Below are 26,673 nucleotides of genomic sequence, written 5' to 3' on the forward strand. Positions count from 1 at the left end.
AGTTGATAATAATGGAACCTTCTCAAAAGACACTGATAATTAAAATGCATTAACTGTCCAATCAGAGAGCGGCAGACTTTGGATCTGAACGTTAACCGCCGAGGATCATGGGTAATGAAGTTTAAAGATCAATCACCAGCGTATCCATGGTAACGTTACATAAAAATGCAAATGAAATGTTTCCCACTTTGACGTCGGTGAGTGACAGGAAGTTTACCTTGAAGATGTCACACAAATTGTCCACCTGTTGAGTGGCGAGGAGGCGGGGCTTAGAACTCCACCTTGCAGGCGTCGGTGAGGTTTCAGGTCTAAGAATGACGCAAGTGAGAGTAAAACCCACTCGGTGGCCATTGTTTTGACTGAGCGTGTATCTGCCTGCAGTGAAGGTGGATCTTTCCCGCACTGTGAGTCAGCGCCTCACACAACCACAACATGAACTGGCTACAACCCTCTATTGAGGCCTTTAAGCATCCATCACAATCTATCTAGCAATCAACCACCACCTGAGCAAAAAAAGATCGTATCTTATCTCGTTTCCATGGACAAAAAGTCATGGAAAAAAACACATTTGTACAACTACCGCTTCGCCGTGCGACGAAGAAAACGAGGGGTTAACCCTCAATCCCGAATCAGCTAAACATAGCCGGTCACGAGCAAAGCACAACCCACAACTTTCAGGAAATCCCTCTGTTGACACGGTGGTATGATGTAATGGTGTTTCCTCAAGTCCAATGTCATCCGTGATTGGAATGTTGGCACTGGACCCGAGAGTTGTAGCAACGGCTCCTCCTCTCCAACTCTGCCTCCCTCAGCAGACATAGACAGGATGAGGTAATCCCAAACTGAGCACTTCTTAAATAGAAGCTGCAAAAAAGGAGAGAGGTATTCTGCAGAAGCACCTTCTGAGGAGAAGCCAAGCCGATTAGAGAACCGAGAACACCGCGATGGCACCAGAACCAGCCCGGGGGACCCGTGGAGGAGATGCAGAGCGGAGCTTGTGCCGCGACGACGCCACCCTGGTCCTCATCAGACACTGCCGTTACATGAGGCGACAGGAGATGGGCCACAGGCTCATCACGCTGATGCTGCTGCTCAGCTGCGCCGCGTTCTTCCTCTGCTTCATCTTCTCCGCTTCATGGACTCGTCAGAGCTCCGGGGAACAGGCGGTGAGTTCAAAGCTGAATATTTGGCTCTCGCAGAGGCATTAAGGGCCACTTCCAATTCCTCAATCTTAACCCTTAATCTTAACCGGCCCTCAAAACCAAGTGTTGAGGGTTATTTTGTCACTTAGAAATGGGACACCCCCTTAAATGCAGACACGTCTTCAGACTGTAGGGGGCAGAATAACGCGAAAAAGCTGCGTCCAGTCTGTCAACTCCAAAAAAGAAGAAGAAGAAGAAGAACGCATTTACGTCAGGATTATTTATTACGATCCGTTTGTCAGTCAAGTTATTAGGTTGTCAGTTAGTTATAAGATGATACTCATACAAATACCACAACCACGGACATATTCAGCTGACAGTTACCACACACAACGGCTTATTGAAAAGTAAACCATAGCAAACCATCGCTTGACAAAAGATTGTAAAAATAAAAATAAATGTTACGCAACAATGACGTCAGTAATCCATAATATGGGCCTAAACTAAGATAATACAATGGTTTTCATCATTTTTATATCTCTATTAACAAAGAAAATACTTCATTTGTAGCGTACTCGTTTCGCTGCTTTCGGCGCCATCTTTGTCATGTCAAAACACGCAATGCATTCTGGGTAGCCCTTGCTCCCAAGGGTGGGCTCGGAAAAAAATCTCAATATTGAGGGCGATACAGCCCTTAAACATGGTCCTCAACTTAATTTTTCAGAGAATCAGGACAGCACTTGGACTAGAGGGAGCGCATTTTTGAGATTAAGAGACTAAGATTGAGGGTTAAGCAAGGAATTGGAATTCACCCCAATGTCGCACCATTAAAGGCATAAGATGAGCCCTTTATTTGTGACATTTACATCGTCACAGCAGCAAAGCCAGTAACGATAAAGGTGATAAACATGAATTTCCACATGATGTGAAAGCAGAATATGTAAAAATATGAACAATATGGCTACAAAAAGGTAAAGTAGTTTATATACAGTATATTCATTATAGACATTACGTTGCCAATAGATTAGACCACAGCTTAAATTTATTAAAAATGTGTTTATCGCACTCCAATGGGGAGAAACGTAACTTTACTTCACTCTGCAAATATACCAGAAGAGGAAGCTTGCGTACCACTGGTGGTACATGAACCACAGTTTGAGAACCAGGGATCTAACCCTAACCCTAACCCAATGTCTATATAACAAACTGAACTCACCAACAACAACAGTACAAACAAAATTTTGCATTATTTAAAAAATCTTTTGCAGACTGCAAATCATGTTTATTTTTGACATCATGTTTTGACATGTGGCGCCACCTACTGCCGTCTACCAATCATTGCAGCCAGTAGAGTCTCAGCTGCCGAGCAACCACGGGGTTGCCAGTTATGTCAGAAAACCAAACCTAAAAGACCTCGGTGTTTTGAATTTGAGTGTAGTAACTGTTTTTGGCCACATCCTTACATATGGCACCTTTAACTAAACTGAAATAAAACAACCTGAATGTGTTCGTCTTCGTTTATCAGAGCACCGACGAGCAGAGAGCCGCCTACTCGAAGCAGGAGAGCCAGTGTCGCTCAGGTAATCCATCACCGTCTCGTCCTCACGTCCTGCGAGAACGCCGTCATGAGCCGACAAAAACGGCGTTAATCTGAAACCCTTTCTGCTCCCTCTCTCTCTCCGCAGAACCTACTCCGACTAAAACCACCATCCAAAGATTCCACATGGACCTCAGTACGTATTCCTCACATCACACACACACACACACACGTGCAACAAGTCAGTGACTATATAGATATTGTCCTTCATTAAATACACCCTGGGAAGTCGTTATTCTGGGCCGGAAAACAATGAATCGGACAGACCACCGCAATCGCGAGAAGTGACGGTATGCTAGTAGAAGAGCTCGTACTCAGAATCCTAAAATCAAGAAGTGGCGATACCGCGTGCCGGCTGCAGCACCGGCACCACTTCGGGGATTCGCTAAGGTCTTTGCGTACCAAAATAACCGGACCATACCGTTCCCGAAAGAAAGCCCTGGGTCAGGCTGTGTTTGGTACCTCGGTGTGCCGGTTGTGAGCTGTGCGGGAAGGATGGAGCGATGGGGGCTCGTTATTTGGGTACGGCACCTAACGCTAATACGTACCATAACAAACCCTACTATAAACCAACGAGTAAAACGGTACGGTTACGGACAGCGCCCCTTTTTGGCCGGCGTCCCCTCGCATTTTCTCACGTCTTGTTGAGATAAAAAAAAAAAACTGCCGGACGTCCTCCATTGTTGGATTTCCACGGGCGCGCCACGCCGCGGCGTTATCGATAGGTAGCAGTTCTATTTTTGCCGTTTTGCCGGCGCTGAGTCGCGCCAAGCTCAACAGAGTAGATCGCACCAGACAGCAAGTCCAACACAGAATCAAAGCAAAACAACACCGAAAATGGGGATTGGGGTCGAACTGGGGGTCGCAACATTCAGCCGGTCCGAGTTTGCTTTCAAACTTTCATGGCCTGCATTTGTAGTCCGCTTCCTGCGTTTGGTTCACTTGAAGCACCGAGACCTAAATATTTTGGCGGGACCAGCTTCGGTTGCACATTCACACCGGCCCCAAATGAACTAGTGTTCAAGCTGGTGTGAATGCACCCTTACTCCCTTTGGATCTTTGGTTCTCTGGATCGTTTGTTTGCCTTTCCCACTGTAAGCCCGGTGGAAATCCGCCTTTGCGCTCGCTACGTCGCGGTACGCAACGCTCCGATGCAGCCATCGGGCACAGCCCACACCCCTCGCCTACTGAAACTCAAGCCTGAACCAGGGCTTTACCATTCCAAAACACACCGTACAGTACCAAACGATTGGGGTGGAGAATGCCGAAAATGGGGATTGGGGTTAAATTGGGGGTCGCAACATTCAGCCGGTCCGAGTTTTCTTTCACGACCTGCATTTGTAGTTTGCTTCCTGCATTTGGTTCACTTGAAGTGCACCGAGACCTAAATATTTTGGCGGGACCAGCTTCGGTTGCACATTCACACCGGCCCCAAATGAACTAGAGTTCAAGCTGGTGTGAATGCACCCTTACTCCCTTTGGATCTTTGGTTCTCTGGATCGTTTGTTTGCCTTTCCCACTGCAAGCCAACGCGCCTGGTGGTTATCCGCCTTTGCGCTCGCTACGTCGCGGTACGCAACGCTCCGATGCAGCCATCGGGCACAGCCCACACACCTCGCCTACCGAAACTCAAGCCTGAACCATTGGCTTTACCATTCCAAAACATACCGGCCCAAAAAAATGAACTAGAGTTCAAGCTGGTGTGAATGCACCCTTACTCCCTTTGGATCTTTGGTTCTCTGGATCGTTTGTTTGCCTGTCCCACTGTTAGCCAACCGCACGAGGAAGACCCACATTTCAGGCAGTCCAGAGTCTGCTTGTTTGGGCCCCAACGAAGCGGAATATCAGATGGAAAAAAAACTCTGGACTGTTTAAAGTGGACCAAACAGCCATGAGGTCGCCCCCAGTTCAACAACCGATTAAGAGAGTTGCTACACTACGGGTTCACAGCTACTGCTGTTTATCTTGGCCGCCTTCCACGTGCCTGGGATAGTTTTTTTTTCTTTCTTTTGGCGGTGTGTGACTGTTTGAAAATGATATTCTAAGTGATTTTTCTCTGCGCTCTTCACCCTGCAGGGTCTTTGAAGGACAAGAAGACCGATAACGTGGAGAGCAAAAGGATGAAATGGGAGGTGGCGTTTTCCAACATGCGCCAGCAGTACCACAACGATTCCATTGTGATTCCTGAAGCCGGCGCCTACTTCATCTACGTGAGGTTTCAACTGACATGCCACAAACATAATTCATCACAGTTCAACCCACTGTACGTGTGGTTGAACACGTGGAACGACGCTTACGGCAAACCGCACACGATCATGGACCTCAAGGACGGTTTGGCGTGCTTCAAGGACGAGCAAAACCATTCCACTGAGGGGTTAAGGGCCGTGTTTGTGGGGCAGCTCTTTAATCTGAATAAAGAAGATCAAGTGAGTGTCACGGTTAAAGGCTATGACATGGTGACCAAGGCATATTTCGGTGCCTATCTTACATAAAGCATGTCATTACTGCCACGGGGGGGGGGGGGTTCTGAGAGCTGAGGCCTTGCTCTTGTCCGGGCGCCCTCTGGTGGCAGAACACGTGGCAAACGGTTAACGACTTGTTGTGATCTACGCAATACAGTAAAAACACTAGACAACACACTGGGTAACAAGTAGAGCCGGAATATTTCCTTCCTCAATCTGATGTTTTGTTTACCTTAGGAGGCAGCGAGACGGGAGACGGTGATATTAAAAAGGGGTCTCCCCCCCCCCCCCCCCTAAAATTACACAGATTTTATGGATTTAAAATGTGACAAAAAAAAAATGATTGTTCTAATTTAAATACAGAACGTTCATCGTTTCTGGATATTTTAATGCAGACATTTTACATATTATGTCTTTCATAATGTATTATTTTTTTAAAAATATATATATTTATCTATTTTATTAACAGTGTATTCAGGTAAAAAAAAAAAAAATATATATATTTAAACTGCGAAAAACGTGGATTTGATTTGAATATAATTCTCTGTGTTGTTTACTTGTTTTATTGTTTTTGCCTAATCCAATTCTTCAGTGTTTGCTGGAATAAGTTTGCTGCAGTGAAATAAACACAGTGATGATGCGACATGCTGTTGTTTGTCATATTTCTTATATAGGACTATAATATCATCATAGCTTAGCCTGCACCGTTAGCATTAGCATGGTAATCGTTTGTTGCGACGTGGAATTTAGCGTAGTTAGGTAAGTCGGTAAGGAGGGAGGTAACAAGGGCAGGAGGTAACGTGGATTTAGATTTATTTTATTTTTTTTAAATAATAATATTACTAGTAATAATAACTACAGCAGCATAAAAAACAAGGAGATTCAAAGTGAGCAAACTTTCCTCTTCCCTTTCAAGCCCGTCCTCGTTTCTTCGTTTACCTGGCAAAGAAATAGCTCAGTATGTTTTTAATTAATTAACAAAGACACCATTGTTTTAGAGAGACGCACAAGGGTGTCTTTGTTTTTTTAACGCATTACTTGGCCACCGTTTAAGTTCCAAAAATAAACAACGTTGTGTTATCGCCCGAGACCTAATGAGGGCGTGTGATTTAAAAAAAAATTAAAGTACAATGAATGATTCAGTTTCACCGGAGAATAACTGATTTATAAGTCAGTGATGTGCGAGCGACTGCGCCCGCCGGCGAGGACGTCCTGAGATAAACAGACGGACGACTTCATTAATCTCTCTGGGGAGTTCCCACGAGGAAATAAAAGTCAAGAAGTCCTGGGAAAAAAAACAACGCGACGGCACGACGCTAAAAGCTAAAGCTAACATACACGTACAGTGTGTATGTATAACCTAGCACAACAATGACAAACTTAGCATAAAAATGTATCACTGCCATCTCCAGTTCAAAACATTAATAATCCTCCTGATATGTCACAGAGACTAAGGAATAATGTTCATATAACAAACTGAACTCACCAGCAACAACAGTACAGACAAAATATTTGCATTAAAAAAAACATCTTTTGCAGACTGCAAATCATGTTTATGTTTTGAAATCATGTTTCGGCATGTGGCGCCACCTACCAATCATTGCGGTCAGTAGAGTCTCAGCTCCCGAGCAACCACGGGATGCCAGTTACGTCAGAAAATGTAACCTAAAAGACCTCGGTATTTTGAATTTGAATGCGGTAACCGTTTTTGGCCATTAAAAAAACGTATATATATACGTTAAAATGTCCACCGTCGGCATACATGTGAGGGTGAGCGGGTTAGCTAACCTCGGCTGACGTTCTCCGAGGAGCTTCCACGTGGAGGAGGAAAGCGTCCACACTGGCATCCGTTCATCGACGTCCTCGCCGTTTCTGAGAGCCTTTTTTAGCTTAGCATACCAGCTAGCTAGTCGAAAGCGCTATGCGCCGCGCCACTGGACGTTCACACGCCACAGCAACAGCAGCAGAAAACCTGAATAAACTGAAGTTATCGTGAGTATTTTTTTAAATAATTGAACACACGATTAATCCACGATGACACGTCATGGTTGTTTTTATTTCACGTAATAGCAACTTTAAAAGAACAGAAGAAGAAGAAGAAGAAGAAGCAGCAGGGAGATAAAGCAGACAATCGCAATGACTGTAACTCACATGCACGTTTATTGTACGGCCATGAACCGGAGACAGTGACACACTAAATTCAAAACAGGACCAAAAAAAAACAACAACCCAAAAACGTTAACACACACACACTCACTCACGCTCACACACACACACACACACAATAAATAGGGTGTTTTACTGAATTAGCGCAAACATTTCTCCGACAATTATCATGCGACAAATTACACACATTTGTTAGAAAAAGAAAAATCCATCAGTGTAATAAAGTCAATAATAACCCATAAGCCTTTTTTTTTTCCAGGACCATGATATGCATATATGGAGACAGTATGTGTGTGTCCACGTCACTTTATTGCCGATTGACGATTCAAAGTCCAAATTATTCAAAATCCAGTGTTTTTGGAAAAAGGCGCCGGATCACGAAAAACTACGAGATTGAGCCCTGGAAGAAGTTGGATAAACTCGCCGGCTCGTCTCTGTTCCACTTAACGACTTTAAATAAAGATGGATGCTAATGTTCAGAAAGAACAAAAGAAAACAAAACACTTTTTTGAAGTAGAGTCGGCGCCACCTCGATCGACATTTTTATATCATCAAATTCAATTTAAAACCGCCCCGAAATGCTAACGCGGAGGGGGGCGGGGTTTAAGATCCATACCGCAGGCAGCCACCAGGGGGCAACCAGGATTTATGATCTGATGACGTAACCAGCAACGTTACGTCATCAGATCGCAATCTCAGATTGGTCAAACTTTTTCCTTCCACACGACTACCGCGGGCGCTAGAAAAGGAGGCGAAAGAGACGCTAACGAAGGAGGAACCTACGCGTATGCAGCCGATCCAAGCCGGCTCGCACCGTGTTTTCTATACAACAATTTTTAGCGATGCAAATCTGCAAGGTTTTGCGATGCAAACTTTGTGTCAAACAATATTGCGACTTTAGCCGTAGCAGGAACTTCCAGTGTAATGCTATAGATATAGAATACGCAGATTCCTCGGTGTCTGACAGCCAATCACAATCCACAGTGTCATAACTAAACCACGCCCACAAAATGTATTTGATCCAATCAACACTTTGAAAACATGAAAACATTAAAATTTTAGCTTCCCTGTAGCCTGCCTTCCTGCTAACACATTTATCTGGCTGATCCCGTCTGCTCACGTGGAGGGGGCGGGGTTAAGGATCCATACCGCAGGCAGCCACCAGGGGGTCGACCAGGATTTTTAGGCTTAATCTTTGGAAGCCATTTTGTCGCAATGTCAATGGCGGAGCTGCGGTTTGCGTCAGGAACGTTGCGATCACGATTCCGATTGGGCGAACTTTATCATCGTGGCGCGATTAAACCAGGATAAGAAGCTACGCGTAGCCGAGCCGATCCAGCTCTGGTCGCGTTTTTACGACAATTTTTAGCAACGCTAAAATCCCAAACTTGCGCTTAAACAACGTCGACAAACTTCAGCTGCAGCAGGAAGCTACTTCGTATACAAATCTCCGCCATTTTTACTCTTACAATATAACGACATAAATATAGGATACGCGGACGCCAACCTCACCAGAACCAATCAAAATCCGTAGTGTCATCACTAAACCACGCCCACAATATATACTTGACTTGAAAATCATTAATAAAAAAAAAAGTTTCGTGTTAGCCTGCCTTTCTGAAAACACGTTTACCTGGCTTATCCTGAAGGTGGCGCCAAAGGAACGCATACATTCACTGGGCTAATTTAATGTCATTCTACGGAATTTAAGCGAACCAGGGGGCGCCAAAGTCCACCACAGAGGGGGACAAAATTAAAACAAAGCCAAATAAAAACAAATTTCATTACAAAACAAGGTTGCAGATCAGCGAAAGACACAAATCAGAGGTTAAACGTCTCATATTATGGATTTACCCGTGGAATAACAGTAAAGAAGAGGCTAAATATCAACACTTGAAGGCTCAAGTCGAGTCAAACAAGTCTTTTTTTCATAGTCTTTCCCTGCTCTCACCCAGGGAATCCCTGCAAACATCACCACCACACCCTGATGCACAGGTGCCAGCAGAAACTTTTATAGCCAGTATTATTTCAGCAGCAGAGGAAACACAGTGAGCTGTTTTCTGGTGTATTCCCGCTCCCAGCCCTGCGTTCACTGATAGCAGAGCTGCCGGCAAAGGAAAAACAAACACAGAAATATTGGATTTCAGCCAGTTCATAAAAATCTATGCCAGCGTTAATCTGCGACATTTTAGAAATGTCGTTCTCAACAGTGAAGAAAGTTTACTGCTGCCTCGTTTTGACAAATGTGTCAACGAGATGGATCTAAACGCAGGATTTCAGACACGTTAGAGCAGATTAGTGAAAAAATAAAATCATTCACAAGTGGAAAGAAGCACCAACATTTGACTGAATGCACCTCTTGGGTCATTCTTTTGAAAAATCCCTTTAGCCACGTACATTTCAATATGGCGCCATTTCCAACTATCGTTTACATCAGAATTTAAAGGTGCATTATGTAATAAATCTGAATCAACTGGCCATAAAATCCTCCTAATATGTGACAGAGACTCAGGAATAATGTTCATATAACAAACTGAACTCACCAACAACAACAGTAGAGGCAAAATATTAGCATTAAAAAAAAATATTATATATGTTTTTAGCATGTGGCGCCACCTACTGCCGTCTACCAATCATTGCAGTCAGTAGAGTCAACCACGGGTTGCCAGTTACGTCTGAGCTACAATGGAAACGAAACGAAACCTAAAAGACCTCTGTATTTTGAATTTTGAGTGCAGTAACCGTTTTTGGCCACATTCTTACACATGGCGCCTTTAAGTGATTTTGGTGTCAAATGATGGGCAAAAATTCTAATTCATAAATGTCTCTTTCTGCCATTTACTTTCGAAAATAATGAACATGTAGCGCTGCTCTTTTCCTTTAATAGTTAGTATAGTAATAGTTAGTATAGTAATAGTAATAGTTAGTAATAGTTAACGGCGCTGAACGAGCTAACGGAGCTAACTGGTAAACGGCGCCTGGACTCCGGACGTCACACGTGTCTTTTTCCGGTCAGTCGTCATTATGCTAACATGATAACGTGCGTTAACATTGACGTCGTTAACACTGCTGGAATAATGTTGTGTTTGTGCATATTTGAGAGAATATATGTCGAGTAAATGGCAGAAAGTGATATCAAAAGGATTTCTGATTTGACACCAAAATCACTGAAATCGGCACAGGAAATGAAATTCTGATGTAAAAGACGGTTGGAAATGTAAATTTTTTCAAAAGAGGTACATTCGGTCCAATTGTGGTGCTTCTTTCCACTTTTGATTTTCCGGGAAAAAAAACTGCAATAATCTGCTCTACATACACCGACGGCACAGAATAAGTAATAAACAATCTGGAGTCAGTGATGAGCGGCAGCGCTGGATCCTTCATCCTGCGTGTTGGGACGTAAAACCGCTTATTTTCCGAGATAAAGCATTGACTTTGACCACAGTGACCTTGTTAAATATACTTCAATCGTTTCTATCGCTGTTCTATTTATATTTGTCTGTTTTTTTTCTTCTTTCCCATGTATCCAGATATTTCCAGCCTCGGTGATCCAGTCATGTCCTGGCAAGCTGGTGGTTTTGGGGAACGTTGGGAATTAAGAGCAGTTTTCTTTCAACATCACACACACACACACACACACACGCGCGCGCTGATATACGTGCCTTCAGGCTCAACAATTCACCGTGACTCAGGGAACCGGAGACCTCAACAACGGAGGTGGTGTGAGAAAGTGGCCGAGTCATTTGTGATGACATTTGAAAATGTGGGCCAGACCAAAGCGGTTCTCAGGAGAGGGGGGAACGCAAAGAAGCGGTGACCTGTGTTAGTCGGGAGGAAGTGGCCATGGTGTGTTGTGAGAGAGCCAGCATATAAATACACCACAGGTACTATGTGTGACAGAGAGAGAGAGAGAGAGCGTGTACTTGTATTTGTTGCCTCTCTGGGACATTTCCAGAACCAGTCGTCCTCATGGGAGACCAGAACCTGGTCCTAATGAGGCAGGAGCAGGATTTTTCTGAGCAACTGGTAAAGGGTTAGGGCTAAGATTTGAGCCGTGGGTTAGGTTAACGCTAGTGCTGGGCACGTTAACGGCGCCAACGGCGTCAACGCACATTAGCGCGCGACGCGTATCCGTGACTCCCGATTGTTAAAATGAGTCTGTAAAGTAACGCCAAACTTTAAAAACAGAGGCACACATACGCAGTTACACAGGTACGCTGGTTATTTGTTAGCGCTGCTCTTTTCGTTTAATAAACAGATCGCTCCAGTTCCACTGTAGGCGCGCTAACAGCGCTAAAGGAGCTAACTGGTAAACGGTGCCTGGACTCCAGGGCCGCGGCACGTAAACATGACGTCACGCGCGTCTATTTCTGGTCAGTCGTCATGGAAACAACGTTGTGCGCCAACGTTGACGCAGCTAACGTTGACGCCGCTAACGTGCCCAGCACCAGTTAGCGCTTTGTTTTGGTCGTGTGTGTGTGTGAGAGAGAGAGTGTGTACTTGTATTTGTTGCCTCTCTGGGACATTTCCAGAACCAGAAGTCCTCGTGGAGAAGCAGAACCTGGTCCTAATGAGGCAGGAGCTAATTTTTATGAGGAACTGGTAAAGGGTTAGGGCTAAGATTTGAATCGTGGGTTAGGTTAACGCTAGTGCTGGGCACGTTAACGGCGGTTAACGGCGTCAACGCACGTTAACGCATGGCGCGTTTCCATGCGGCTGACCGGAAAAAGACGCGTGTGACGTCATGTTTGCGTGACTCCCGACTGTTAAAATGAGTCTCTAAAGTATCGCTAAACTTTAAAAACAGAGGCACACATACGCAGTACACAGGTGCGCTAGTTATTTGTAGCACTGCTCTTTTCCTTTAATAAACAGACCGCTCCAGTTCGACTGTAGGCGCGCTAACGGCACTAAACGAGCTAATGCAGCTAACAGAGCTAACTGGCCTGGATTCCGGTGCCGCGGCACGTAAAGATGACGTCACACGCATTTTTTTTCCAGTCAGTCGTCATGGAAACGCGCCATGCTAACATGTTAACGTGCGCTAACGTTGACGCCGTTAACACGCATCCAGCACTAGTTAGCGCTATGTTTAGGTCTTGTTTTGGTCGTGTGTGTATGTGTGTGTGTGTCCTGTTCTTTGGTCCATTAGCTCAGAAGTTCAAGGTAGGTGACCGGGACTTTGCCCTTCTCGTTTCCGCGTTCTCCGATCAACCAATCGGGGTCCATTCCCGGTACGGTGTAAACAGTGATGAGCTGGAAGGGAAAAAAATAAAATAAAATCAATAAATATCATCAGGTGTGTGTTTGTTTTTACCACAAATAATACCACCAAAGTCCATAGAGAAAACTAGCATTTTTTTTAGCTGCTACTGTGTCGCTTGTGTCAACAATGTGAATCTGAAGTAACAAAAAAACATGTTTTTAACTTGACGGTGGCGGTGGATCAACAACAAATCCCTGATTTTATCTAAGGAATTTGATGTGAGAGACACAGAAGCAGTAAGCACATTCTTAAGATGCTTTAGACCTAAGCAGATGTTTTTCTTCGCCTAATAATGAACTACTTCCTGTTTGGGAGTCTGGGCCATTGTTGCTTGTTTTTTTTGTGCTCGTGTTCGACGTGTTTCCTTCTCTACCTCGTCTGCCAACAGGGAGAGCTCGCTGCCGTCGTGAGCGTCATAGTCGTACAGGACCTTGGCCTTCCTCGTGCCGGTGACGGTCAGCTGCTCGGCGGACAGCGTCCCCGGGGTCTTTTGGGCAGACAGCGGCGAGCTCGTGTCCGCCGAGGACGAGGGTCCAGACAGGAAAGCAGAGGAGACGGGGCTGGGGACGGAGGCAGTGGCGGCGGCTGAGGCCGGGGGCAGCGGGGCGCCCGCGGTATTCCTAGATCTGCGTGCAAAACAAATTGTGAGTGTAAGCATGTGTGTGCCGAGAATTGTTGTTTTGTCCAATAAAATAGATGAGTCAGTGAACGCATCTCACACACACTTTCCCCTCAGCTCCTCGTGACTCAGTCGGCGACTGTTAAAAATGTAAAAATAATCCAGTGGTTTCCCATCGAAGACTCCAGATGCAAAGTAGAAAAACAAATGCTGCAAATGATTTCATCTCATTTCCGATCTCATGACCAGTTTGTGGAAAACAAGACGCAGTGAGACCCTGCGTCTGCGGAGGATCTCACCGTCTCTGAAGACCTCCCTGAAGACCACCCTGAAGACCTGCCAAACTTCAGAAATCAAGTACGCAATGGGTTGCGTACATGGTTCAGCCCATGTGGAAAGGGAACTTGGCTTGTAACCGGAGGGTTCCCGGTTCGAGTCCCCACCAGGCAAGGAATCTCATGACCAATTTGTGGAAAACAAGCCACAGTGAGACCCTGCGTCTGTAGAGCAAAACCTCCCTGAAGACCTGCCAAACTTCAGAAATCAAGCTTTCAAGGTGTTGCATCAGCCCACGGCCAAGTGGCAAGGGAGGGTTGTAATCGGAGGGTTGCCGGTTCGAGTCCCCACCTTAGGCACCCAAAGGGCTGGGCTGGGTCGGTTACCCAACCTCCAACCTTCTAGGAAAGTTACCATCCCATGTAGATGGGATCCCAAAACCTATGTTGACATCAAAGGTTTGGTCCTCAAATTCAAGGACCAAATGGACCAACGACTTTTGATACTTAAGTAAAAGTCTTAAAGTTTATGACATTTACTGAACTTAAATAATATTATATTTTTATAAAAAAAGTGACTTCAACTTCTACCAAAGTCATTTTCTGGTAACAAACGAGTATTACTAGTAACAAACTAAAAATATCACTTTAAGGTACTTTGTACACGACTGCAGGATCTCCTGAGGATTGTGGGTAAGTGTGGTCTCCTCCAGGAGCTGAGGACATCAGGTCCACGGTGGCGTACCTCGTGCTGAGTCACTGTTAAGATTGTTGTGAGTGAGTGAGTGAGTGAGCGCTCACCGGTGGAGCTCCCTCTGCAGCTCCTGCATGTAGTGGTGACACTGAGCGTAGTACGTGGCCTGAGCTTCTGCGAAATCCTGCAAACAGCGCAGGTGGTTGAGCTGCGAGGGGAAAAGAAAAAGAAAAACATGCGTTATCACACAGCGAGGAAACGGGAAGTCAAAATGGCCGACTTCCTGTTGAGTTGAGGCCATGGCTACGGTTGACTTTTTTGTTCATCTTGGTCTATGACATCTTCCCACCAAGTTTCGGGAAATTCTGTGGAACTCAACGTATGCCGAAATCATAGGGCACTTCCTGTTTCATGAACAGGAAGTCCAAACAGTCGAAATTCACCAAAACGCAGAGGGTTGCCGTGGCCGCGCCTTTTTGAATCCGCAAAACCTTTCAATAACATTTCACCTTTGATGTGCCTACTACAAATTGGCGCCTTTCTTTTCTAATGTCGGTGCGAGAAATGCATTCGGACGAGTTCGCTCAGTTACAAATCGCCGATATGGTCAACAAAATTCAAAATGGCCGACTTCCTGTTGAGTCGAGGCCATGGTTACGGTCGACTTGTTTGTTCGTCTTGGTCTATGACATCTTCCCACCAAGTTTCGGGAAATTCGGTGGAAATCGGCGGGACAACGCCAATATCGCATTTTAATGTTAAAGAGCCCATATTGTGCAAAATCAACTTTTTAATCATTTTAGTACTTATATTTGGGACTCGGGGGGCCATAACAGTCCCCAAAATGTGAAAAAAACAAGACTCAGTCATGTTTTAGTGGTTCCACTTAGTGTAAGTATAGGCGATAAAACACGTAATGTTTAAACCTCCCGCGGAATTACGACATAGCGACACATTTCACCGTGAATGTTGGAACCCCGCCAGGCCGAGTACTTCACAGCTCCACCGTAGCTCCCCCTTGTCCCTGTGAAATACGAGAGTGCAGGCGAGGGAGGGAGAGCGGCTGCACAGCGGAGCACAGTGTTTTACACAAACTTCCAGCCTCCGAGGACTTGTGTGTCCAGTGGATATATTTTATTTATGAAAAAAATGTTCACAAGCTTCAGAAGCCCTTTGTTGTTGATCGTGTGTGTAAATTCCTACGCTAGAAAAACACCTTGAACGCACCAGTTACTTGCCGCTGCAGTAATGTGGCCTTTTTAGCGAGTGACACGTGTGGATCAATAATATGAAGAGCACGCGTTTGAAAGCACTGCAGAAAGATGTAGATGTTGTCCTACATTTCTTCTCAACCAAAGGCTGCCTTTCTGTCGTGTTTCCACGTTCTCTCCTCATTATTGATCCGCACACGTCACTTGCAGCTGCAGTAACACTGGCGCATTCAATGTGTTTTTCTAGCATAGGAATTTACATACACGCCGCGCAGCGCAGCACATTGCTCATTTTTCTTCGATTCTAATGTTTTTATGATCGCGAGAAGCCAAAATCGTGGTCACTCTACGCATTACGGTGAAACGCAGTAACAACAGGTAAACGGACATTGCTATGGGGTATATGGAGCGGGGGTTGTGACAACGGTGCATGACAATAGGTGATAAGTGGCGACACTCCCCTGGAGGTAGTGGATGTGTGTTTACCTGGGTCTCATTCACATGTAAATGATCAGGCACAAAACCCAGTATTCTGAAAAAGGCTGTTTTGGCAGAGTTATTGAACTGCTATTGTGATTCATCCTTATGATATTTTGACTAAAGCATGACACAGACATGTTCATTAGGGCACCAGGACCTAGTTTAACTTCTTCAATGTTAATGTTAATAAACCAGCATGTGAAGTGGATGATGTCACTGAGAGAGATGAGTATTACAAAGCCTTATCTTATCTAATGTTTTTTCATACATCATAAACCGCTCTGATGTCGAAACTATTGTTTATTTCATCTTATCTTTAAAGCACATTTATGCGCATTTACAAAGTTCTTATCCCTGTGCCAGGAAAGGCACAGAAGTCTAAAAAAAGAAACTATTACCTCACATCAACCTCACCGAACTGAGGTTGTATTAATAGCCGTGAAGGCATGAATCATCAGGACTTCCCTGCAGCCCGTGTTGACACAGGAAGTCACATGATCGCACTCACATGTGTGCTGCTGATGCCCTCCAGCAGCAGGCGAGTGACCTCAGCCTGCCGGTCGAACTCCGTCTGGGCCACGCGGAGCTCATGCTCCGCCTACAGGGAGGAAGGAAGGAAGGAAGGGAGGGAAGGAGAGAAGGAGGGCAGGGAGGAAACATGGTCATAAAAGGAAACGTGCCCACACACACACACAAACAAAAGTACTCACTTTGTCGACCTCCTCACTCAGCAGCTGAGAGACGAGAGAAAACAAACACAACTCACTTTTTTTAACAAGAAAAACATACATCACATTCAAATATATATAAAAAATAAAGATATACATACACTACACACACAACTACTCGCAAGTACATTTCTATACAAATTTATGCTTCGTGACTCATCAATTGTGTGTTTTTATTAGTGCTGGGCACTAGGTTAGCGCACGTCAGCGCACGTTAGCGCATGTTGACGCGTTTCCATGACGACTGACTGGACAAAGACGCGTGTGACGTCATGTTTTTACGCGCCGCAAAACCGGAGTCCAGGCGCCGTGTACCAGTTAGCTCCATTAGCTGCATTAGCTTGTTTAGCGCCGTAAGCGTTAGCCTACAGTGGAACTGGAGCGGTCTGTTTATTATTATTATTATTATTATTATTATTAGACTCATTTTAACAATTCCGAAGTCACGTAAACATGACGTCACGCGTGTCTTTCTCCAGTCTGTCATCATGGAAAACGCACCACGCGCTAACGTCGGCGCTGCTAGCACTAGTTTTTATTTATTTAGTTATATTTGTCAATTTAAAATAAACTCAGACTAAAAAATAGACTCATCTGATTTTATCAGATGAGTCTTTGTTCATTGTTACGGCTAAATCGGTTTTGGTTTTTTTCTTGCGTCAGTCCTGTAGGGGGCGCTCACTCTCACTCAGTTACAACAGACTTACAGCATAACTTTATAGGTAATTTATGGCGTCTTTACTGTTTTTTGTGCGTTTTGTGTGATTTTGTTTGTGCAGCTTCACACAGAAAAGGGATCATGGATCTTAACGGGACTTCCTGGTTATTAAATATATTCAGTCTTAGTATCAAGTACCTTAAAGGTGATACTTTTTAAAAAGTATAAAGAGTAAAAGTACAAGTATGTTACCAGAAAATGATTTTGGCAGAAGTCACTTTTTTAAATAATATTTCTTAAATAAAATGACATTTACTGTACTTATTATTGAAAAGTAATTTTCTGATATAAAATATACTTAAATTTTAGAAGCAAAAGTATTAAACTGGAAGGTTGTGGGTTCAATTCCTGGCTCTGCTCATCCATTATGTGTCTCCTTGAGCAAAGACGCTTACGAACGGGCGAAAACTGTCATGTAAATACTATAAAAGCTCCGTATAAACATAGTATTTATACGCTCTGTATAAACACACTATAATGAGACAGAACACGACGTCACACACACAAACATTTGCAGCCTGAACTAAACCCGACCTTTGCCCTACATCCCACAGATCTCATCTACGGCGCCCTCTTGTGTTGCTTCACGTCCAACTCGCTGGGACGCAACTACAGTGCAACAGGGCTGCCTGTTTCTCATGAAACGGATCGCATCACGCGGGTCACGTGACCGTGAGGCGGCGGTGACTCATGATGGGAATCACGGGGGGGGGGGAACGCACACACACACACACACACACACACACACACACACACACACACACACACACACACAGACACACACTGATTCTCACTACCTCACACTCCCTGACAAAACAATGATATGCTCGTTTTGAGGCGCCGCTTCCTCTCTGCACCAAACCCCATTGAGAAAATCGGTGAATTAAGCTCACAGGGAAACACAGGAGCTGCTGGGTCGACTGCGCCCTCGTGTGGTCGCTTTGTGTCACTGAGGTTAAATCTGAACAAAAGATTTCAAACCCGAGTCACAAAATAACACGTTTGAATTCAGTGATGGACGCAACAGTGGATCAACGCCCTCATGTGCGCTGTGGTGTAGAATCGATGATTTTCTCTATGGGGTTCGGTGCAGAGACACAAATTCAAGGTTAGTGAAGATTTTATAGAGTTTTTTTTAAGAGTTTTTTGAGTTAAGCCTTTAATTAAGTGGTTAAAGTTATTTATTATGTACTTAACTAAGGGGAAAATAATGCATTTTAATATGTGGTTCCTACTTCTTTGTCTGAAAGTGAAAAATCTGGTCTTATTTACTTATTTAAAAAATTATATATTATTATTTATTTATATAATATAAAATATTTATTTTTAAAACATTTATATTTATTTTATTTTATTTTAGGGTTAGGGTTAGAGGTTTTGACCAGGACACTTTTGCAAAAAAACATTTTTAATCTCAATGAGTTTTTACTCCCGAGTAAAGCTAGTTAGAAGAGCCAGGGCCCTTTCTAAAGGGGGGGGGGGGGCAACATGGGCCCCTTTAACTCTAAGTTATTTATTATTTAAAAAGTTATTTATTATGAACTGAACTAATATGTGGTTCCTACTTGAAAAATCTGGCCTTATTTCCTTATTTAAAAAATTTAATATTATTTTTATTATATTATTATTATTTATTTATACATTATAAAATATATATTTTGAGTCATTTTTTAAAATGTATATTTATTATATTATATTTTACTTTAAAGTTAGGGTTAGAGGTTTTGACCAGGACACTTTTGCAAAAAGACATTTTTAATCTGAATGAGATTTAACTCCTGGTTAAAGCTTGTTAGAAGAGCCAGGGCTGGTTCTAAAGGGGGGGGGGGCAACATGGGCCCCTTTAACTCTGTTAACACACTGCTACATATATACTATATATAAAAACATGTCAGTAAGAACAATCAGAGACAAACATGCTCAAGCATGCGCATGCGTCATGCTTGCATGCCCGTTAGCATGTTAGCTTAGCTGTAGCTGTAGCTCTTACCGCTGATGCACTGGCGGACAGAACATAATTTCGTGGCCTCGTCTCCTGAAAATCAGGTTCAGCCTAAGAACAGGAGGAGGAGCAGGGAGGAGGCGTGGTCATGCACTCGGACAAAAAACATCAATCGAAACAAAAACGCTAACAAGCATAACGTAAAAAAAAAAAAATGCAGATTAACAATGATACGACATGCTACAAGTACAGCAAAACATGGGCGGCAACTGTGTGGGCGGGGCTTTATGGTGCGTTCCATTTGTGTCGCAAGTCGGAAACTGGGAGATTGAGAAGTCAAAAAAAACAGGAACGCAAATGTATCCCGGGCTAGCTGTTGTTAGCAATACCAGTCGGTCATACAGCTTGACAATCGCTAGGGATTAACTGACAATCAAGTGACAGATTATGTAAAAATAAAAACATAAACGTCTGTTGTCATGGAGAGTAAAATGTGCGTAAAATAACTGTTAGCATACGTACGATGCACTAGAATGATTAACAGCACGAAAAGAGGAAAATATACTCTGTTAGGAGCGTCTCACGCACATGTGTCGTAACTGGAGACGTTTTTGGCAAATTTTACTGACTAACTTTGTCTTTTTCTGTGTAAAATTGTGTAGTTCAGATGAGAGAAAAATCGATTTTAGCCCGATATTCGATCCGATATTAATTACTTTTATGTGTACGACTGATTTAATGTGGAACAAATAAGATGCAAACTATGTTTAAATTAAATAAAACAGCGAAAGTAGTACGATTTGTACGAGTGGCGGCCATTTTGGAAACGTATGCTGGTGTTGGAGATGTTTGCCCTGACTTCCAAGTAGGAATTTCCGACTTTCAACTGGAACGCACCGTAAATCTATTTAGCTTTTTTTTTTTTCGTGAAAAACTCACCGCTGCCTTTGCTTCCGCCAGCTTGGCCTTCCTGACGCGTGCCTTACAGATGTCCAGGTCCAGTCGTCGATTCTCCAGCAGCCGTCGCTCTTTCTGCGCAAGAGAGGACACGGAAACAACCGATCAGAACACAGAATAATCCTCATCTTCGTTCAGATAATGCTGATCATGCAGATTATGCAGATTATGCAGAATGCCGTCGGTCAGATTTACCGATATGGTCTTCCAGTCGCCCTCCAGGAAGTTACGGAGAGGAGACAGGAAGGTGGTGGCGGACGTGTGGAGGAACTCGCGCTCAGCTCCGCCCAGTCTCTTCTGGTACTCGCCCACTGTGATCAGGGTCTGACCTACACACACACACACACACACACACACACTTTTAATACACAACTCTGGCATCAGATTATTAGAAAAGAACTTGAAAATGCATCGATAAATTGGTTTATCCAAAAGGTAATCCTGATATTAAAATTCATGTTCCCAGGTTTAATCCCGATATTAAAAATAATCCATGTTCCCAGGTTTAATCCTAATATTAAAAACCCATGTTCTCAGGATTAATCCCAATATTAGAAATCCATGTTCCCAGGTTTAATCCCGATATTAAAAATAATCCATGTTCCCAGGTTTAATCCCAATATTAAAAATCCATGTTCCCTGGTTTAATCCTAATATTAAAAACCCATGTTCTCAGGATTAATTCCAATATTAGAAATCCATGTTCCCAGGTTTAATCCCACTATTAAAAATCCATGTTCCTAGATTTAATCCCAATATTAAAAATTCATGTTCCCAGGTTTAATCCCGATATTAAAAATAATCCATGTTCCCAGGTTTAATCCTAATATTAAAAACCCATGTTCTCAGGATTAATCCCAATATTAGAAATCCATGTTCCCAGGTTTAATCCCGATATTAAAAATAATCCATGTTCCCAGGTTTAATCCCAATATTAAAAATCCATGTTCCCTGGTTTAATCCTAATATTAAAAACCCATGTTCTCAGGATTAATTCCAATATTAGAAATCCATGTTCCCAGGTTTAATCCCACTATTAAAAATCCATGTTCCTAGATTTAATCCCAATATTAAAAATTCATGTTCCCAGGTTTAATCCCGATATTAAAAATAATCCATGTTCCCAGGTTTAATCCCAATATTAAAAATCCATGTTCCCAGGTTTAATCCTAATATTAAAAACCCATGTTCTCAGGATTAATCCCAATATTAGAAATCCATGTTCCCAGGTTTAATCCCACTATTAAAAATCCATGTTCCTAGATTTAACCCTGAAATTTAAAATACAAGTTCCCAGGATTAAAAATCCACGTTAAAAGTTTAAATCTTGAATTTAAAAGTCTCTGATTGGAGGTTTTTAACCCTAATCTAATAATTTGTGGGCGTGTCTACTCATACTGCCATACTGGCCACTGTAAATACTAATCCACTTAATGAAAACCTTCATCCCAAAACACTGACGACTGTGAGAAAAGTAAATATTTCATTTAAAGCAGCTTCAGTTTCAGCGAGAGCTTCACTGACCGTACGGCGCCTCGGCTCCAAACTCCGTAGCGGCGTCCAGCATGTGCTGTCCCAGCAGCTCGGCGTTAGTCGTCCTGGACGGAATCTTCTTGTCCAGTTTGTCGTAGATGAACTCCTCTATTCGAGCACCTGGACATCACGGCGACACAGAGACGACAGTTAAACAACAACAACAACAACAACAACAACAACAACAACAACTGTGTCAACAGAATGGATGATTAATTCTTGGGGAAAATGTCACATTAAATATAAACAAACACTTAAAGGAACGCTCGTAAAAATCACTCGTTAGCGTTAAGTGAAGAATTCCCAGTGTCCCTGAAGGCATCACGGGCTGACAGGTGTCGTCCAGCACAGACGGTCATTAGTAATTCAACACCACCTGTGGTGGAGGTTATATATTACAGTACGTGCAGGTTCACACACTGAGGTCACACAGGTCAATGTGTCTCAATTCAGGCTCCGCCTCCTTCAGACTCAGCTGAAGTTCAACAAACAGTCCACCAGGGGCGCCCTTGATCAAAACAATAACAAACACCTGGCTCGGTGAGGCTGTAAAGCAGTGAGGGATCATGGGAATTGTGGTTTTCTGCCGTCATTTGTTTGAGCGTGTTTACTCTTCACAGGGAGTGTTTCGGAGGCAAATACGCACAATAAACCCGAAAAAAACACACTAGCTAACTGGTAGTAGCTTACCTGTGTGGTCAACTGAAGCATGACAGGATTAAAAAAGAGAAGAAAAGTTAGACAAAAAAAATACACAAAACAAGTCACCTGTACCTAATCACGAGGGCATACAGTCAGTGCGATGTTAGCTAAATGTTGGGTTGAAATTGTGATAAAAACATGAACAGGAGAGACAAAATCTATGCTAATCTCTGATGTAAGGGTCGTGTAGTTAGCGTGAAGCTAACGCAGTCTTCGTGCACAGCGTGGGTGTTTATTGTCGCTAATTCAGTAGCTTGTCGTTGTTGTTGTGTTTTGATCGTCACAACCTTTAATTAGACGTAATGTTGAGCTAACATTAGCCAGTTAGCTTTGTAAATGTTATAATATTTAGCGTCAAGTTAGTTACATTCACCTCATACAAATGTTTGAATCGCCCCAAAAACAGGAAAGTGACGTAAACAAAGACTTCACTCACTAGCATTTTAGCTATACTAGGCAAAAAATATGTAAATATGTACCTATAATCACGAGGGCATACAGTCAGTGAGATGTTAGCTAAATTTTGGGTCGAAATTGTGACAAAAACATGAACAGGGAAGACAAAATTTATGCTAATCTCTGACGCAAGGGTTATGTAGTTAGCGTGAAGCTAACGCAGTCTTCGTGCACAGCGTGGGTGTTTTTTGTCGCTAATTTAGTAGCTTGTTGTTGTATTTTGATCGGCAACCCTTACATTAGCCGTAATGTTGAGCTAACATTAGCCAGTTAGCGTTTTAAATGTTGTATTTGTTGTATTTGTCGTCAAGTTAGTTACATTCACCTCATACAAATGTTTTAATGGCACAAAAAAAGTAAAGTGACGTAAACAAAGATTTCACTCGCTAGCATTTTAGCTATACTAGGTAAAAAAATATGTAAACAAAAACTTATTTTGTTAACCCTTTAAATAAGACATGACTCATACAGGTGCCAGGTATCAAACCGTGTGGGACGGGACTTACTGGGATTGGGCTGCAGGAGAACCTCGGTTTGTCGGAGGATCTTCTCGGTCCAGTTCTTGGTGCTGTCGCCGCGGATGATGAGGTTCTCCAGGTGCTGGTCCAGCTCGGTTTTTTCGGCCTGGCCCAGCTTCTCCTCCGTGAACTGAGACAAATGAATGAATGAGTGAGCATTGTGTTCAGAAAACAGTCATAATACGTAATAATAAAATAATAATATATACCGAAACATAAACAAACACGTTTTGTACATGTCACTGAGCAACTGGAGCAAACCAACCAGAGCTCCCTTGAAAATATGGTACTTTAACCATTTTCTTGACAATAAAATGCAAATACTTCGTTTAAAAAACACAATATAACGACATTTTTTCATCAATATGATGCGTAGATTAATTCGGCATAGAAATTGTCGCTGGGAGAATCTTTGTTGTTATCAATTTATCCGTTTTTTTAAAGGATGTTACACAGTGGAGAGAGTATGGTTCAGGGGGGTGGGGATATACACTCGATGACAGTCGTAAATAATAAATGGAGTCGTGTGTGTGTGTGTGTGTGTGTGTGGCCCACAGCTCGGCTTCATCCAGCGGGATGCGGTGACAGTGTTGACGGGAGCTCGGTCCGCCTCTGACCGCAGGGGGCAGCCTCTGCTGCGGGGGGACGCGCGGCCTGAGTTCCCGCCTCTCTTACCTGCATCGCCCTGGTGAAGAACACCCCGGCATCGGAGGCGAGTTTCTTCACGTTGAAATCCATGTTCGCGGTCGTGGTGCGTGTGTGTGTGTGTGTGTGTGCGTCTGTCCCTGCAGCAGAGGAAATCCTCCGGATCAGCTGAGATGATGCAGCAGCAGACGCACGACTGAACGCAGCTCCGTAATCCGCTTCACGGACGCTCGGAAATCTGCCCTCCGCCCTGCGCTTAAAGAGCCCGCAGCACCAGCAGCAGCAGCAGCAGCGCCTCCACCCGTGTGTGACATCCACACTGATAACATGTCTAAAATCTAATCATAACAACCACCACAATAATAAATAAATAGATATAATCTGTATTAATCCAACAGGAAAGTGCACTTGTGTTGAGTCACTCCTCCACACCAAACCCCATAGAGAAAATCACTGATTTTGACATCACAGCACACAGGGGTTCACAGGAGTTGTTGATCCACTGCTGCCTCCATCACTAACTTAAAATGTGCCATTTAATGAATTTGGTGTTTTAAAATACTTTGTTCAGATTCAACAAAGTGATAAAAAATTGACCAAATGAAGCAGCAGCAGAGCAGCAGCTGCTGTGTCCATGTGCGCTAAAAAATTAAGGTTTTCTCTATGGGGTTTGGTGTGGGAGAAACTTTCATATTTTCCTGTTGGAAATCACAGTCTAATGGCAAAATAAAGCAACATAAGATAGTTAAACGGTTTAAATCGGTAAGCAGCCACGTTTTAATTGAGAGCTCCATCTCAGCCCGGTTCTTGGCATTATTGTCTGAGGCTAACATTAACCCAATTCAACAAATAGGAGACTTTTTTTTTTGTTGCTATGATTAATTCTAGGTTCCCTATTTGGAGTAAAATAGAATATGAGGAAGGAAGGGGATGGGTTTTTTTTTTGACCGTCAGTGTCGTCCAATGGGGGCAGAGAGCAGTGCAGGGCTTTTATTTTCTTTAAAGGAAGTGACTAAAAGTGTCCGTTTTGTTCCGTTCTTTCAATCCCAACGTCCTCTGTTGAGTCTGACGATCAAATAACGCATTTATCTCTGGAAATTAGTTTTAAAAAAAACGATGTTTTATAGGTGAAGTGGCCTTTTAAGGCTTTAAAAATGTCAGTTAGTCTAGTCTCCTGGGGCGAAAAAGGGGAGTGTGTGATTGTGCGTGTAGAGACGTGTTTAACAACAACAATAATAATAAAAAGTGTTTCCTTTACCACTCCATTTTTATTGCTTACTCATTCCTTTACACTAATGGCCTGGTAATATTTAGATCAGGAAAAAAAAACAGGGGGAGGTCCACACAGTTCAGATCTAATCTTCCTCACTGAAAATTCGGATTTCAACACATCAGGGATTACAAAAGAAACCAATGACACACACACACACACACACAATCACTCACGCACACACACGTTGGAGTATGAAGAGGGTTATTATGACTGATTCATTTTTTTTTCGTCTCTTTTTGCAGCACAAACAGCTTTATAAATAATCAGGAAGAGTCGCCCCCTGCTGGCGGACGTGCTGGGACAAAACCAGCACTTTGAATTAAAACAGTGACTCACACTGTGTGTGTGTGTGTGTGTGTGACATCAGAGAAAACAATAAGCTCCGTCCATAAAGAAACAGCCGGCGACGGTGAGAACTTAACACACACTGTGTGCGGTCAGTGTGTCAACAGCGCATCATCAACAACAACAACAACAAAAGAAAAACAGCAATAGTAAATCTGCAGGGTAGAGAGAAAAAAACCGGGAGCGTTGCTTCACCAGTGCTGCGTTCACTACCGTGGGAAAGCGGAGTTTTTATTTTACCCCCCCGATCGCTGCTTTAACTCCAAAACAATCCAAGAACAATGGCAACGAGGTGAGCACCAAACCACCGAAGGAGGAGCAGCAGCACAGAGCTTTAACTAAACCAAACCTGTGTCCACTCACAGTCGGTTTATTACATGATATAAAAATCTATGGTTTATCTATGGTTTAAAAAAAAAAAAAAGGCCCTAAAATATTCATTCAGCCTCCGGAGACGTGAGAAACAAATATTATACCTATGTGAAAAAGAGTCAATATCTTGAGAATAAATTGTGTTGCTCCCTCTTCTGCACCAAACCCCATAGAGAAAATCGGCAATTTTAGCTCACAGCAGAGTTTGAAGTTCTTTGTTTTAGTTTAAACGCAGCGATTGAAGTTCACCAGAAGTGGCAGCAGTGGACCAAACCGTCCACACAAGCTAAAAAAACGACGATTTTCTCAATGGACTTTGGTGTACAGGAACGCAGGCGTTCACACGCGCGCAGTTTTCCGTTTGTCTAAAAGTAAGACGGCTAAAGAGGCTTCCGATCAGCGTGAATAGAAAACGGGCTGGTGCTTTCTGAGATGAAGCCGCGACTCTGAATCAGATATCGGAGAAAAGAAAAAAAAGAAAAATCATCAAAACTACGATCTGTAAACCCGATATTTCACAGTATAACGCGCCGCTGAGCACAGGCTGGACGTACGGAGCAGGAAAGTGAAGA

The 26,673-nt window shown here is 43.3% G+C and overlaps 2 protein-coding genes across 2 annotated transcripts; one reads left to right on the top strand and one right to left on the bottom strand.

The window, feature by feature from the left end:
- Window positions 1-944: 944 nt before the first annotated feature.
- LOC310944260 (uncharacterized protein) lies at window positions 945-5,231 on the top strand (the record flags this gene model as incomplete). Its single annotated transcript, XM_083909977.1, has 4 exons — window positions 945-1,166; window positions 2,668-2,722; window positions 2,828-2,875; window positions 4,816-5,231. 4 exons carry the CDS (start codon window positions 945-947, stop codon window positions 5,229-5,231), a joined length of 741 nt encoding a protein of 246 aa, XP_083766103.1.
- Window positions 5,232-7,265: 2,034 nt separating this feature from the next.
- Window positions 7,266-24,266, bottom strand: sh3glb2b (SH3-domain GRB2-like endophilin B2b). Its single transcript, XM_083896675.1, has 11 exons — window positions 24,142-24,266; window positions 23,455-23,596; window positions 21,782-21,910; window positions 20,453-20,586; window positions 20,240-20,332; window positions 19,349-19,411; window positions 16,623-16,646; window positions 16,421-16,510; window positions 14,329-14,429; window positions 13,007-13,259; window positions 7,266-12,623 (listed from the first exon to the last, which is right to left on the bottom strand). Exons 1-11 carry the CDS (start codon window positions 24,202-24,204, stop codon window positions 12,516-12,518), a joined length of 1,200 nt encoding a protein of 399 aa, XP_083752801.1. The 5' UTR covers window positions 24,205-24,266; the 3' UTR covers window positions 7,266-12,515.
- Between the last annotated feature and the right edge of the window lie 2,407 nt (window positions 24,267-26,673).

The sequence above is a fragment of the Microchirus variegatus genome, assembly GCF_963457635.1.
Source record: "Microchirus variegatus genome assembly, chromosome: 1".
Classification (NCBI taxonomy): domain Eukaryota; kingdom Metazoa; phylum Chordata; class Actinopteri; order Pleuronectiformes; family Soleidae; genus Microchirus; species Microchirus variegatus.

What these genes read in the sequence shown, in the direction of transcription:
- sh3glb2b (XM_083896675.1), bottom strand. Translation starts at nt 24,204, where the DNA reads ATGGATTTCAACGTGAAGAAACTCGCCTCCGATGCCGGGGTGTTCTTC. An exon ending in TGGAGCCGAGGCGCCGTACG is followed by an intron (nt 20,587 to 21,781) that starts GTCAGTGAAGCT and finishes GTGTGTGTGTAG; the next exon opens with GTCAGACCCTGATCACAGTG. An exon ending in TGGCGGAAGCAAAGGCAGCG is followed by an intron (nt 19,412 to 20,239) that starts GTGAGTTTTTCA and finishes TCCTGTTCTTAG; the next exon opens with GCTGAACCTGATTTTCAGGA.